This window comes from Melanerpes formicivorus, unplaced genomic scaffold (assembly GCF_026170545.1).
Source record: "Melanerpes formicivorus ecotype bairdi unplaced genomic scaffold, bMelFor1.0.p_v2 SCAF_2, whole genome shotgun sequence".
Lineage (NCBI taxonomy): Eukaryota > Metazoa > Chordata > Aves > Piciformes > Picidae > Melanerpes > Melanerpes formicivorus.
Window position 1 is genome coordinate 20,072,659 of NW_027142354.1, and position 14,784 is coordinate 20,087,442.

Here is a 14,784-nt window from a genome sequence, read left to right on the forward strand (position 1 = left end):
TGGCTACTTAATGAAATAAAATCTGAGTAGTAAATGAAATTGTACTCATAGAAGGATAATACTAGTAAAAGCTTTTCAATTACATTATGTGGGAATGAATGCAGAGCTAAAACTTAGTGTGTGTCATATCTATGAAGACAATAAAATAGCTGCAGGCATATAAATAGATGGACACCAGATTCAGGAGTCATTGTTACCAAATATGGCAGGTGTCCACAGGCAGCCAGAAAGAGCACAGAAAGTGGTACCAACTGGCACCAGTATTTGTATTTGTTTCCAGAATAACACAGGGAAATAACAGTGCCTGCTGATTTGTTATATTGATTCTCTGCCAACTCAGTGGCCCAGAATTTCTGTTAAGTCTACACTTAGTCAATAAACCCAACCAATTTTTATATTCCTATACATACATAAGTTTGTGTAATACATAATCTTCCTAAAAAACAGCCCTTCAAAATACATAGCAAATGTGTGTGATACCAGATTTTTGGTGATACAAAGCAAGTGAACATGCCTAGAAACTACTTCATGCTCTACAGAACTTCTGCAATTAACCATCACCTTATACCACTATTAAAATGCAAATACTGTAAAAGCAAATTAACTAGAGTACAAGTCTTTATATAAAATAATTTTCAGTCAGTAAGGTTGTTTTGCTTAGTGGCAATCTCAGTGTCCAATGCTGCTTGCAGTGTGAGCACCTTCAGCTTAGTGGTAACTTGCTCCTCCTGGAGGCACTACTGACTCAGAAGAATAGTGAAGAGGTGGATTGGCCACAGTCAGCATGGCTTCGTGTGGTGGTTTAGGCTGGGTGCTGGCCCGGATGCCACTGCACAGAACACACCTGGGAGGTCCCTATAGGTGGGCCCAGCCCAGGGGGTGGTCACAGGCAGGTATTCCATTTCCCATAATGCCCTGCTCCCCTATAAAATGCCCACGCGGGGTCTTCACTTCCTCTTTTGTCCCCAGCTGCAGCCTAGGTAAAATGGCGTGAGCTGCCTCCCTTGGGCCCACCCAGGCCCAAGGCTGGGTTGGGGGGGAGGAAAGAGCCCTGGGGGGGGGGTTTGGGTGTACCCCCAGGTGGGGATGGGATGTTCTTGGGCATGTTCTGGGATCTCTCTCTTTGTCACGGTGCTTGTGGTTCTCTGTAAAGCTTTAATTGTTGTTTGTTTTTAAATTGTTTTTCTATTTAAACTTTCCATCACTTTTGCAATCCCTTTTGTCTGAGTCGGCGTTTCTGCCCTGTGGTGGGGAAGGGGTTTGCCCCAACCCATTACACTTCGCCAAGGGCATATCCTGCCTGACCAACCTGGTTGCCTTCTATGAGCAGGTGATGAAATTAATAGATGAGGGGTGAGCAACTGATGTTGTTTACCTGGACCTGAGCAAAGCCTTCGACACTGTCCCACACCACATCCTGGTCTCCAAACTGGTGACACATGGGTTTGATGGGTGGACCACTAGATGGATAAAGAACTGGCTTGATGGCTGCACCCAAAGAGTGGCTGTCAATGGCTCCACGTCCCAGTGGAGGCCAGTGACAAGAGGAGTCCCTCAGGGATCAGTCCTGGGACCTGTCTTGTTCAACATCTTTGTGGGTGACATGGACAGTGGCATTGAGTGCACCCTCAGCAAGTTTGCTGATGACACCAAGCTGTGTGGTGCAGCAGACACGCTGGAGGGAAGGGAGGCCATCCAGAGGGACCTTGACAGGCTGGAGAGGTGGGCACAAGCCAACCTCATGAGGTTCAATAAGAGCAAGTGCAGGGTCCTACATCTGGGTGGAAGCAATCCCAGGCACAAATACAGGCTGGGCAGTGACTGGCTGGAGGGTAGCCCTGAGGAGAGAGACTTGGGGGTGCTGGTGGACAAGAAGCTCAACATGAGCTCTCAATGTGCACTTGCAGCCCACAAAGCCAATCAGATCCTGGGCTGCATCAGGAGAAGTGTGGCTAGCAGGTCGAGGGAGGTGATCCTCCCCCTCTACTCAGCTCTGGTGAGACCCCACCTGGAGTACTGTGTCCAGTTCTGGAGCCCCTATTACAAGAGGGTTATGGAGGTACTGGAAGGTGGCCAGAGAAGGGCCACGAGGATGATCAGAGGGCTGGAGCACCTCTCCTATGAGGACAGACTGAAGGAGTTGGGGCTGTTCAGTCTGGAGAAGAGAAGGCTCCGAGGTGACCCAGTTGTGGCTTTCCAGTATCTGAAGGGGGCCTACAAGAAAGCTGGGGAGGGACTTCTCAGGATATCAGGTAGTGATAGGACTAGGGGGAATGGAATGAAGCTGGAGGTGGGGAGATTCAGGCTAGATGTGTGGAGGAAGTTCTTCACCATGAAGAGCGGTGAAGCCCTGGAATGGGTTGTCCAGGGAGGTGGTTGAGGCCCCATCCATGGAGGTGTTTAAGCCCAGGCTGGATGAGGCTCTGTCCAGCCTGATCTAGTGTGGGATGTCCCTGCCCATGGCAGGGGGGTTGGAACTAGATGATCCTTGTGGTCCCTCAAACGGTCACACCCTTCCAACCCTGACTGATACTATGATACTATGAACATGTACTTTCACAGAATCACACAATCACAGAATGTTAAGGGTTGTAAGGGACCCTCGGAAGATCATCTAGTCTAACCCCCCTGCCAAAGCAGGATCACCTATACCACATCACACTGGAATGCATCCAGGTAGGTTTTGAATATCTCCAGAGTGCGAGATTCCACAACCCCCTGGGCAGCCATTAACTATTTCTAACTTAAAATGCCTTTCTGACACACTTTTCCATGTCTGAATAAGTGGTATTGAGATTGGTTTTAAACATTTAAAGCTGATTCAAATACAAGGTATTATCAGTTTAGACCATCTTGTGCAATGGATGAGGAAAAATCAAAGCTGAGTTTACTTTCCTTTTTCCTGCTTTTCTGGCATACATGAAATTACAGCTATTTGATGTTTGTGGAAAGAAAATGAGAGATATATTTTTCTTAAGCACCTATTTCACTATTCTCTTGTTCTCTCAACCACAACATTTTATAATATGGCCATCTCTCATCTTCAATTATCTACAAAGATTATTGGCAACTATCATATGTCCTATACTTTAAAACCCCCATCCTTTCAAACTTCTACTTTCATTCAAAAACAGCTGTGAATTATTTGATAAAAGATACCATACTCAACATTTTTCTTCTGGAACTTTGCTTTGCAATACCTTTACAAACATTTTTTTTATTATTCTGTAAACAAACTATTCCATTTTCTGCTGTAGAAGCAATCAGCTTCATAAAAGGGCCCAAACTGATTTACATGTTCACTGTTTTATCATTCAGTAGTTCTGGCAATTATTGTGCAATACTAACATATTAAAGCTGATTACTCCCAAACTCTTCATCATCATCATTAAGGCACCTTTGCAAAAACTTATTTTCAAATACATAGAATATTTACCACATGGTCACAGAAACCAAACATCTTTGACTTACCACTTACGATCATTGTACATTCTATTAATTCTGTCCCATTCCGCATTCAGCTGGGTCAATGCATCTCCTATTTGTATTGCCTCAGGTCCAGATGCTTCTAATATAACATCAGGCTGTTTCTCATGTATAACTGCAATTTGATCCCCAAGTTTATCCAAAATATCTTTTATGTTCTGCAAGCAGAGTGATTACAAAAACCATTAAACACCCAGAGGAAATAATAATAATAATAAAAAACAATCAGAAAGTCATTTCCTCAAAATTACAGAATGATAGGGATCAGGAGGGACCTCCAGAGATCACAGAGCCCAACTCCTCTGCCAAAGCAGGATCACCTAGGGCAGGTTGCACAAGAATACTTCCAGGTGGGTTTTGAATGTCTCCAGAGAAGGAGACTCCACAACAGCTCTGGGCAGCCTGCTCCAGTGCTCTATCACCCTCACTGTAAAGAAGTTTCTCCCCCTGTTTCCAAAAATCAGTATCTACAATAAGATCTTGACCATCAGCATCAGATTAATTCAGTTTTACAAATGGACTGAATAGTCCATCACACCTTTTTAAGCATGTGTCCTTTTCATTTTTTTCATGAAGAGGATAAAACAACTTTATATATCTAATCTGTTTTTGAGGTAAATGGGCATGACCTCCTTCTCAAAACAACATCATCTTCATTATTAAACCAATCTGCCTGTGTCATGAAGACACTGTGCACATTCCTTCTCATGTAAGAAACGAACCAAAATTGTCACCTCATTATGTTTCATGTCATCTCCCATACGCACAGAAGTGCAAGAGCATAAGCTATAAAGCTTCAGGTTTAAATGACAAAGTTAAAGCAGTATTTCTCAAATATGATTGATACATGAAAATATCTTTAAACTAGATGTTGTTGTAAGACAAATATCCCATGTAGGACAAGTACTCCACGCTAGCAGTAGAATTTACTTACCTTTTTAAATTTAAAACAATACCACTTCTAAAAATTCTATGCTTTGCTATTTGCTTCCTCAGAATAGACCAAAATTTCAAAATCAGATGAGGTCTCTACACCAAAATGGCATTTTTCAAACCCACCTTAATACAGAGGTCCCACTACATTGCACCACACCATGTGGAATTTTCAAACACATGTGTTTTTTTGTGGAAACCTCTGTACTGTATTCCTTAACCAGACTTCATACTTAACTCACATTCGACAGGAGGACACAGTATTTTCAAACTTACTTTCTTCATCCCCTTTTGAAGAAGGGCAAATCCTTAAGTACTACCTCATTATTATACACACAAGTAAATCCACTGGCTGACAATGAGAAATGGGAGATGAAAATTGAGTATATATTGATGCTTTGCTAATCAGCACAGGTACCATCCTGTACCCTAATATATAGCTTCATACAGAAGTCAAGAGTCTCCCTTTCTCCCTATTCTTAATTTTTTTTCTCATGACACAGATTAGCAGCAGTGTTAAGGAGATCAAGCAGGACCATAGGAGATTGGCTTTATCTTTTCTCTACATATCATGTAGACTACATGATAGAAACCACAATTTCTCTAACAAGAGATGTTACATTCTTCTCCATCAATCTCCCACCCAGTTTCCACACTATTCCACTTTGTATCCAGACTCTGCATAGAAAGAAAATTATACAAGAATTTCGTAGCTAAATTTTCAATGCATATTGATCCAGCATATACTGAGGTAAAAATACAAATGCAGCTACACAGTTGCTACAGTGGCCTTCTTTTCTTCTGCTACTCCCTTCCCTTTTTCTTCCCTCAGCATACAATACTTAGACATTCAGTACCTTCAGTGCATCTTCCTGAGTTGAAAAATCTTCATAGATGCCAATATTTAGCTCAGGTGCATTCAGCAGCAGTTCAACATCAGCCATGGCCAGCAAGACTTTGTTGATTTCAACCAAGTATTCAGCCGAAAAAGGTAAGGTCCTAACTTCTGCGAAGTGGCTTTTTAACCTCTGCTGGACAGGCGTTGCCTAAAACCATGAAAGCTCATTTTACATTTCAAAGAACAAGTAATGGGAAAAAAACAACCCACCTAACACAAAACTATTTCAGCAAGGTATATCCAGAATAGAACACTTTTCCACGTTAACAGACAAAACAAAGGCTTTTCCATCAAAATTGCATAAAGCTGAAAATCCTGCAGAAAACTATTTCTGTATTTTAAAAAGAGAAAATTGTAGATACATCATAATAAAATAAATCAGGTTGGAAGAGACCTTCAAGGTCATGGTGTCCAACCTATCATCCAACACCACCTAATCAATTAAACCATGCAACCAAGCACCCTGTCAAGTCTCCTCCTGAACACCTCCAGCGATGGCGACTCCACCACCTCCCCGGGCAGCACATTCCAATGGGCAATCACTCTCTCTGTGTAGAACTTCCTCCTGACCTCCAGCCTGAACTTCCCCTGGTGCAGCCTGAGACTGTGTCCTCTTGTTCTGGTACTGGCTGCCTGGGAGAAGAGACCAACCTCTGCCTGTTTACAGCCCCCCTTCAGGTAGTTGTAGACAGCAATAATGACCCTGTATCATTCCTTATTAGGATTCTGGGTAGTGGGAAGGGCACTGGTGAGGATTACATTAAGAGAAGAAGCATTTTCGGAACTTTCACTTCTTGATTGAGCCTGTAGCTAGTTATAATTACAACCCACTGTCTCCTTCCTTCATTATCAGGTCTCCCAGAAGTTAATCTACTGAAGCAGCTTTTCCTTTCTTGGTTTATTTTTTTTCCTCTCCTCTCCACACTCTTTCAGTAAGCATCCCCACTCACAAACATTTTTTTTTAAATTAGTGCTCCGCCAGTACCACAATATGCTTTTTCCAGCAATAAGAGACACTTAACTCCTCAAGAGCTCAGCAATTCTTGTCTAACTCTGGCTGTGAGACTGCACTATCTAGCCAAATACCATGTTAGCAGAGGGGGGAAAAAAAAAAAAAAAAGGCAAGAAAAGTAATTTAATGCATCTTTTTCTTAATCATAATGATTTAGATCCAGGACATCATTTAGGAAACCAGCTGCAAGAAGCTAAACTCTGCTGCGCATGGCAAAGATAGTAGATGCAGGTGAAAAATACATGAAAAATCAAGAGCAGCTTTTTGCTTACAAAAAAAAGGTATCTTGTGCAACAGGATTCTGTTACCATCTCTGAAAACAGCCCAGTTCCTTAAACTCAGCAACTGAAAAATAAAGCTGCCACCAAATACTCAAGAATTCAAACAACTTTTAAGCCACCATCCTGTACTCAGTGAATTTGAGTCAAACAAGACAGACACACTCAACTGTACAATTTACTAACAGCTGAGAATTACTTAAAGGGCATGAAGAATAAATCCACATTTTCAGTGATTTCAGCCAGTGAATTTTACTTTGCAGTTAGTCTGCAAAGCACAACTGACCAACAGTAAAATATTAAGCCCCACCACTAACAAGGCTGTTGGTAAACACCTCCACATATATCTGAGCATTTCAAATATGTCAAATTAACTGGAACCTAGCATATGCAGCATGTGTATTCTAAGAGGGGGGAAAAAAGAGAACTGCAGCAGAAAGGGTACATTCATATATTTACCATTCAGGATTTCTTCTCATGCACTAAATGCTCCTAAGGGTTTTATTTGGTTTGTACGAGTTCAGGGCATTTTTGTTTGTATTTAAAGTAGACAGTCATCCCTCTACTGAATGTTGGGGGAGAGTTGTATTTCCTCAAGACCTTTCCCATTAAACATGGTACATTGTGCCTCAAAGAAACAGGACATGAAGGTACTTAAGCATATATTGAACCCTCTGAACAAAAATGCTCCTGAGAAGCATCATAAAATACTCAGCATTGCATTTGATTCACTAACAATACAGCAAGCAAATATCGCAGTAAAACCTATCAATTTCTCCATAAGCTTTAGCTACAAATCCAGCATTTTGGTCCCCAAACATGTTTTCTTGAATCACTGTATAGATTTTGTCAGCTTTGATCACTGAAGTTTGGAACAAAATCCCAAGGCTTAGACACTGATGTGATTTCTTGTGGAAGTAGAAACCCCAGCTCCCGAGAAATCACAAATTGTTCAACTCTAAGTAGCTTTCCCCTAGCAATGTGGAATAAACCAGGGTGTGAACATATACCAGAATGACTGATGCAGCACAGCCACCTGCAACACCTTCAGAAGGTGTTTTCACTAACTTTCTATCATCCCTCAAGTCCTATCTTCACACAGGCTACAGTCCAGAATCTAGACTTCACCCAAATGAATAGGCCACTGGACTTTGTATCTTTTTATTTCACACGCATTGCTTTATTTCCTATAGGAAAAAACTCGCTCAGGATTTAAGCTGACAATTGTTGGCATGCAGCAAACTTGTTCTCCACATGTTGCTGACACTGACATATACTGAAACTTTCTGCTTCCCCTGTAGAACCATCCTGGGCCAAGTTATTGCTCTTCTGCAAAGCAGTGAATTACTCCTGGTGCTGCTTCTGCAGAGTAAACCTTATTGCTAATCTCCAGGTGCCTCCTATGAACTGAGATGATGTTTCCCCTTTTCATAACCCTCTTTTATAAAGGTGAACATATGCAAGTGTTATAAACACATTACTGGTTTACCACAGTTTAATTTTAATTGTTCAGCTGTTCTCTATCTTACACTGCAGACCAGCAGCTTCTACAATGCAGCATAATGTACTACAAATAAAAATAAAAACCAGAAGAGCAGAAGTTTGACTGTCTCACAAACCAAACACCTAAATGTTGCAGAAGCTGGATTTTATCATTTTGGTATGTCGAGTATTTTTTGTTTGTTTTGTGTCTGGTTTTGATTGTTTTTAATTAAAAGAAACCAACCATAACAACAAAAAAGAAATAGACAATTACACTCTCTTCTTACATAAAAAAGTTAATCAAGGATTACTTAGAAGAAAATCTGACTTGATGACAATAGCAATTTTCTACTATCATTTCAGTGAGAGTATCTTTAAATAGTAGGGAAAATGTAGGATTGGGGCAAAAAGCAGAATAGTTAGCAATGCATATTCGATTAAAAAGGCATCTCAGTGAGAGCTGCTAAAAATTAATTTAATTCACCATTTTCTCCCTATGCTTAGCATCTAGTTTGACTTGCAATTCAGAATTTGATTTCAGCTTTCCTTTCTCTTTTTTTTTTTTCCCCCACTTCAATGTGTTTTGAAATAAAACCTACTGAAGATTCAACTCAGGGAGATACTCGGACTTGCTTCCAAGTTGACTTTGGAAAAGACCCTCAGGAAATTGATATAATTAAAAAATTTGCCTTGTATGTTAAACTACACAAATATTTTAACCTGAAGTGTTTGCACAGTCTAATCTCAGATTCCCGCACATTATTTGCCACCTCTGCAAATAAATACCCTTTTGATTAGGGATGCTCACTTTATAACCATTCCTTGTCCCTTCTCTCACACTCAAAATATTTCAGTCCATTTTCTAGAAAAATGTTTTCCAAATCTAAAATCTCATGTCCAATTTACTTGCTCTTTAAAGTTAACTAATGAAGTCAGTAAGCAATGTATTTGCTGGCAACATACCTAATGGTTCATATTTAAGTAATCAAGAACCTTCTCTATAAAAAGTACGAGAGGCAAATAAACATGTTTTCTTTATTACTGGAATAACACTTCAAGAGTCTTAAAGACGGTGCCTGTGTTTCAGTTAATAGGAAAAACTGCACTGTGCCCAGAACAGCAAATTCACTTACCATCTGCAAAATTATCATTTTCACTTCAAAACAGTTTTCCAAAACCTGCAAAAAATCTCTCAGGAACCTGCAATTAGAGGTTTAGTATTTCCTTTCCCTCATTTTGAGCCAAGTCAGAACAGAGCAATTTAAATAAATAGTAAAGCAAGGTTAGAAAAAAGGAACTCAAGGAGATACAAACTTCTGATGCAGGCTCTTCTAGCAAACAGATGTGTAGCAAAGCAAGAGTTATTCAGAACTACCTGCTATGCAGAAAGGTTACTAATATTTCAGACGCTTTACTCCATAATCCCTATCAGTATACATGAGGAGGAACAGCTATGATCCAGCTACTTACAGAAAGATATATACATACATACATATATAGATATATATATATAACCATAAATAAGTGCTCTCCTCCACACATTTACAAAAACAAATAATAAGTAAAACCTTAACTGAAGTCTACTCTCCAGCTTGATGTCTGAAATGAACAAATGGGAAGCAAAAGAAACATTTCAAACACTAGTTTCTCCTCCTCTGCTCACTTCACCTTCCTTACATTAAGGTGAGGGTTTGAGCCAGTTGTGCACCAGTGGGTCCAGAACTCATTTACTCCTCCTCCTCAGTCCTGAGCTAAGCAAAGAGTACTGCAATTTGCTGTTAAGTAGTATGTGGGCTCTGTGGATACATCCAGGGTTTCCCTTTCCTCACCTTCAACAGACACTCTCTGCTGATTAAAGAAGAGAGGAGAAGAGGGTTTAGGCACAGAATAGGTAATAAATAAAGAGGTGGCAGCAGTTTCTGTTGCAGAATTTTATCATTAGGAGATCTCCCTGGTGCTGAAGCTAGGTCAAGTATAGTGGCTCCAAGAAAATACTGGAGCAACTGTGTTCATCTGTTCCTTCTTTTAGAATCTGCATGATCCCATACCAGTTTTGATGTTCAGTTAGTAAAGTGGGAGAAAGAACAGGAAAATAAAGTCACTCGAGACAGGCTACCTTACCACTTAAACATCAGAAAGCTACAGGAGCAGAAGCAAGAAGTGAAAGCAGCAGTTTGAGTTTCACAGCAGTAATGAAAACTGCTGTCATCCCTTTCTGAAAGCCTACTTGACCCAGCCAGACTATAAAACTACATCTGGATGTATAAGGATATTTTTACACAGTTTCACTAATTCTGAGCAAAGATAATTTTTCCATCAACAGTCTATTGTAATTGCTATGGTATTCTATATTTACATAAAATTCTACCTTCAGCACCCAGATAGCAAGAAGCAGTAATCCAGAAAAGGATTCAGTAGTACTAGGGATTAGCTGCAGTATATCCTTAAGGAAAAGGGCTTTACAGTAGGCGAAATGTCCAGTCAACCTGTATGAAACCAACAGTGACAAGGAAGACCCTCTGTAGCACAACTGGTCTCCTTCCATTAGCAAAGATGGGGCACCCTTTTCTATTTCCAATCTGGTAACTGATGGGTTTTAACTATGTATGGGTTCCCATTTCTTTCTAATTCCCCAGCATCATTCAGGTCCCAGGGAGCTCATGTGCAAGGCACACAGTACACCAGGAGTGACTACTGAGGACCCAGCAGAGAAGTTAGATATCAGGCAGTTAAACAGACCGTGAAGCCGTCTTTGCTGCCCAGCTCTGTGTGGAAGGTCTATAACTTGAGCAGTCTGTCTAACAAGAGACAGATTTAAAAGGTGCACTGATACTGAATAGGCTGCATGACTAAGGAGAGCAGACTGTCTGCTACAGGCCTGCAGCTATCACAGGGAGCTGAAGACAGACAGCACTACAGCTGTGGATAAAGAGCACCACATTGTGATTTTGTGGTGTCTCTCATACAGAGCCAGCACATTTTACCCCTGCCTCCAAGTTATTTGGTGCTGGGTTAAAAAGCTACAGAGCAGTCAAAAAGAGATTGATTTGGTTTAATTATGAAGCTTCAGATGCAGAAACTAAGAAGTACTTAACAGACTGCCTGGCTCCCAAGCTTGTCCAAGAAATTACTTGGTGCTTTACAAGGTTCCTCACTGTTATTGTCTAAAATATTAATATAATTACCATGCAGCCAAAGTGTTTTGAAAAATGAAAATGAGAAATTTTAAGGTTTTTTTTAATAAACCAACACAGACAAAAAACCAACCAACCAAAAAAACAACAAGAAGCAAACACACACAACAACACACCACAAAACCACCAAACCACAATAAAAACCAAAACAAACACTGCAAGCATCTCTGCTCTCAACAGCTAAGACATACAGCTTTCTGGGCAGTAAATTTCCTCAGATCTTGACATCAGTTATCAAGATCTGCACACACACACAAAACATAGCTCTTCTCATCAGATATGTCAACCTTTGTCATTTCTATTAATCTTCATTGTGTACAGTGTTATCAATCACAATGGTAATTACCACTCCCTAACCACTTGAATCAGCAAAAGGCAGTGTCAGAGCAGTTACAACATCCCAATCACAGGAGGCAGAGGCACAGAGTTTGACCCCCAGATGAAGATTTTATCGTACCTGCAGCAACCAGACACAGAATCAGGCTATTTGAGCCAGGGCATCAAAATGAGCTAAACCTAATACCCATATAAGCAAGGCTGACAAGAGAAATAGTCCTGATTCAACCACACTGCCCAGAGCCCACTCCTCTGTGCCTGATAGCGAGGCTGTCATCATAGGTCCAGACGAATACCTAACTAGAATATGAAGATAATTTCTGAAAGAAAAATGAATGCTGACATTTTGAAGACATTTGTTTCAAGAAGGTGTTAAAAGACCAGCCATAAAAACTTAGTATCATCTCTAAAGCCAATTCAGTATTCACTGCTGTAAGAAAAAAAGGCTCATTTACCTGTAACTTTTGTTCGCCTTCTACACCTTGATGTCCTGGCAAACGGTGCTCAGCCTCATCCAGCCACTTCATCAGACTGTCATGTTCCTTCTTATACCGGGAAAACACTGGAGATAGCTCCACCACCTGCCTCCTTTGAAACGGCCTGCACTCCTACAATCCAATGTATTAGGAAAGAATGGTGTAAGAGGTTAGTGAACAGAACAGATCTTACTTGACAAACAAAAATACTTGAGGGATTTTTTTGAAGAAGCAAATTCCAAAATACACAGTGTGCTGGAGTCCACAATTGCTGAAGGTACTCTCTAGAGGAAGAACAGGAATTCAAGAGCAGACTCATATTCACACAAATTTCTTCAGCTGAGGACTCAGTGAATGTGCTTGTGTACATATGTCTATGAAGTCACTCCACACACCCTGGTGGTGGAAGATCAAAGATAAGTGAAGCAAACACCCCACTATCTGCATCCACCTGTGCAGATTCATATAGGGTGACCCTCTGGGAAGCTCATAATAGGACTTAAAAAAGAAAAAAAAAAATCAAAATCAAAAAAGTTTGTGCTTTGGAGTTGCAAAGATTTGGAGTCATACTACACATAGGCACATTTAACTCTTCCCCAGAGAATCTTGTACACTAAAAATTTAAAAGTCATAACCAGGTTGTAAGTGGAATACTAAAGCGAGGGTTGTACATGACCTTTAACTGCAGTAACTATCATGATCATACCTGCGCACTGTTATACTTTTTCTGCAGAAGCAACAGTTGTATGCGGATCTTCTCTCTCTTATGGTCTTCCATAGGCTGCTGTAGCATCTGCCCTCCTCTCTGTAAAACTTCTTCAATCTGATCTCTTTCTTGATCCATCTAAAATTACACAAGTCTGTATTATCTATAGAAAGCTCAGCTGTGGTTTCCAAAATGAATTTATTACTGTTCGCATATTAACAGTGATGGTACCAAACTATTACGAGACACTGTTGTAGGGTTGGGGGGAAGGCCGGGCCTTCTCCCCCCACTGTGAGTAAAGGGAAGAAAATTGAAAGGAAAAAAATATGCACAGCCGGATTAGCAAAGGAGTGTGTGCTGTATATTTACAAAGCAGTTTAGGGAACGCAGGGAAATATATACAGAATTTACAGTATTTACAATATATACAGAAATATACAAAGTCACACAGAAATGAGGGTTCCCTCCTCTGCTGAGGGGAGTTCCCCACCCCTGCTCCCCCTTCTCTCCCCCTTTCCCCAGAGAGGGTTAGAAAGAGAGAAAAAGAGAAACTGTTAATTTAAGCAGAATTTGTTAGTAGAGGCCTCACGCTTATCATCAGCTTCAAGGTCAAGTCTGGCCGAAAGCCCAGAAAGCTGCGAGCTGCAAAGGGGAAGAAGGAAAGCACAGGACTGCCCCGGATTCCCTGCTGTACTCCCAGTTCAAAAGGTGCTTTCTCCCAATCTACCAATGAAATTAGTTTAGATCCGTCTTTTGTTTACAAACATTCAACCACAATGTCCCCTTTCTTACAGGGACAGCCTCAAACAGTCACAGACACTCAAGCTGAAATTCCTCTCCACAACTACTAAATCCTAAAATCCAACTTAGTCATTCCAAAAACTTCATAATGAGATGCCCTGCAGGAAGCTCACTCAATGAAGCCAACTGTAGGCAGCCACAGCAAGAGGATGTTAGGACTTCAGCTCTGTTTCTATGCTAAACATTCCTTGACAATTACAAGTAAGCTTAGAGGAAAACAAAAAGAAAAATAAATATTAAAAAGCAGAAAGGGAAAAAGGTGTTCTAGAACAATAGGTCCTTCCATAGAGGCCTTTTAATATTGTTTTCTGTAGTGTAAGTCTATAGAAAATAACATAGAATTCAACTTTCCAGCTCAGTGTATAGCATTTCACATGCTTAAACAGAAGGCAGATGAGGTAGCCTGGCAGGTCTTCACCCACGTTTGTATCTTACAAACCTATAAAGAACAAGTTACAAACAAATTATGATAGCTTTATGCGGGTGAACTGCAGACCCCTAAACAAGAATATAATTTTGTGCCACATTCTTCTTTGGACTTGCTATGAGCCATTTTGCAACACTTCTATTTGCACCTCATCTCCAGCTACCTCACCTCAATGGCTTGATGTCCAGAGGGACAGCAGTGCCAAGTGCTGTCCCTCAGAGGCCCATACAGGGACCTGTACTGTTTAACATTCTTATCAACAATATAGACAATGGGATCCAGTGCACCATCAGCAGGTTTGCAGATGACACCAAGCTGTGTGGTGCTGTCAATATGACAAAGGGACAGAATGTCATCCAGAGGGACCTGGACAAGCTGGAGAGGTGGGCACAAGTGAACCTCATGAGGTTCAGCAACAGCAAATGCAGGGTTCTGCACCTGGGCAGGAACAATCCTCGCAATCAATACAGACTGGGGGTTGAGGTGTTAGAAAGCAGCCCTGTGGAAAAGGACTTGGGGGTGCTGATGGACGAGAAGCTGGACATGGGCAGACAGTGTGTGCTTGCTGCCCAGAAGGCCAATCACATCCAGGGTTGCATCAAAAGATGTGTGGCCAGCAGATCCAGAGAGGTGATTCTGCCAATTTACTCTGCTCTGATGAAACCTCACTTGGAGTACTATGTCCAGGTCTGGAGCCCTCAATACAGGAAGGATATGGACCTGATGGAGCGGGTCCAGAGGAGGGCCACGAAAAT

The 14,784-nt window shown here is 41.1% G+C and overlaps 1 protein-coding gene across 6 annotated transcripts in view; it reads right to left on the bottom strand.

Moving 5' to 3' along the window:
• The window catches only part of UTRN (utrophin), a 389,650-nt gene that overhangs the window by 232,521 nt on the left and 142,345 nt on the right, over positions 1-14,784 (bottom strand). For all 6 annotated transcript variants that reach the window (XR_010989004.1, XM_068152489.1, XM_068152498.1 and 3 more), the window contains 4 exons: positions 12,802-12,939; positions 12,075-12,227; positions 5,277-5,465; positions 3,472-3,644 (listed from right to left, as the gene is read on the bottom strand). Coding sequence is in view for 5 of the 6 variants with exons in the window: in XM_068152489.1 (XP_068008590.1) it covers positions 3,472-3,644; positions 5,277-5,465; positions 12,075-12,227; positions 12,802-12,939 (653 nt within the window). In the remaining variant the exon portion in view is untranslated. The remainder of the gene's footprint in view (positions 1-3,471; positions 3,645-5,276; positions 5,466-12,074; positions 12,228-12,801; positions 12,940-14,784) is intronic.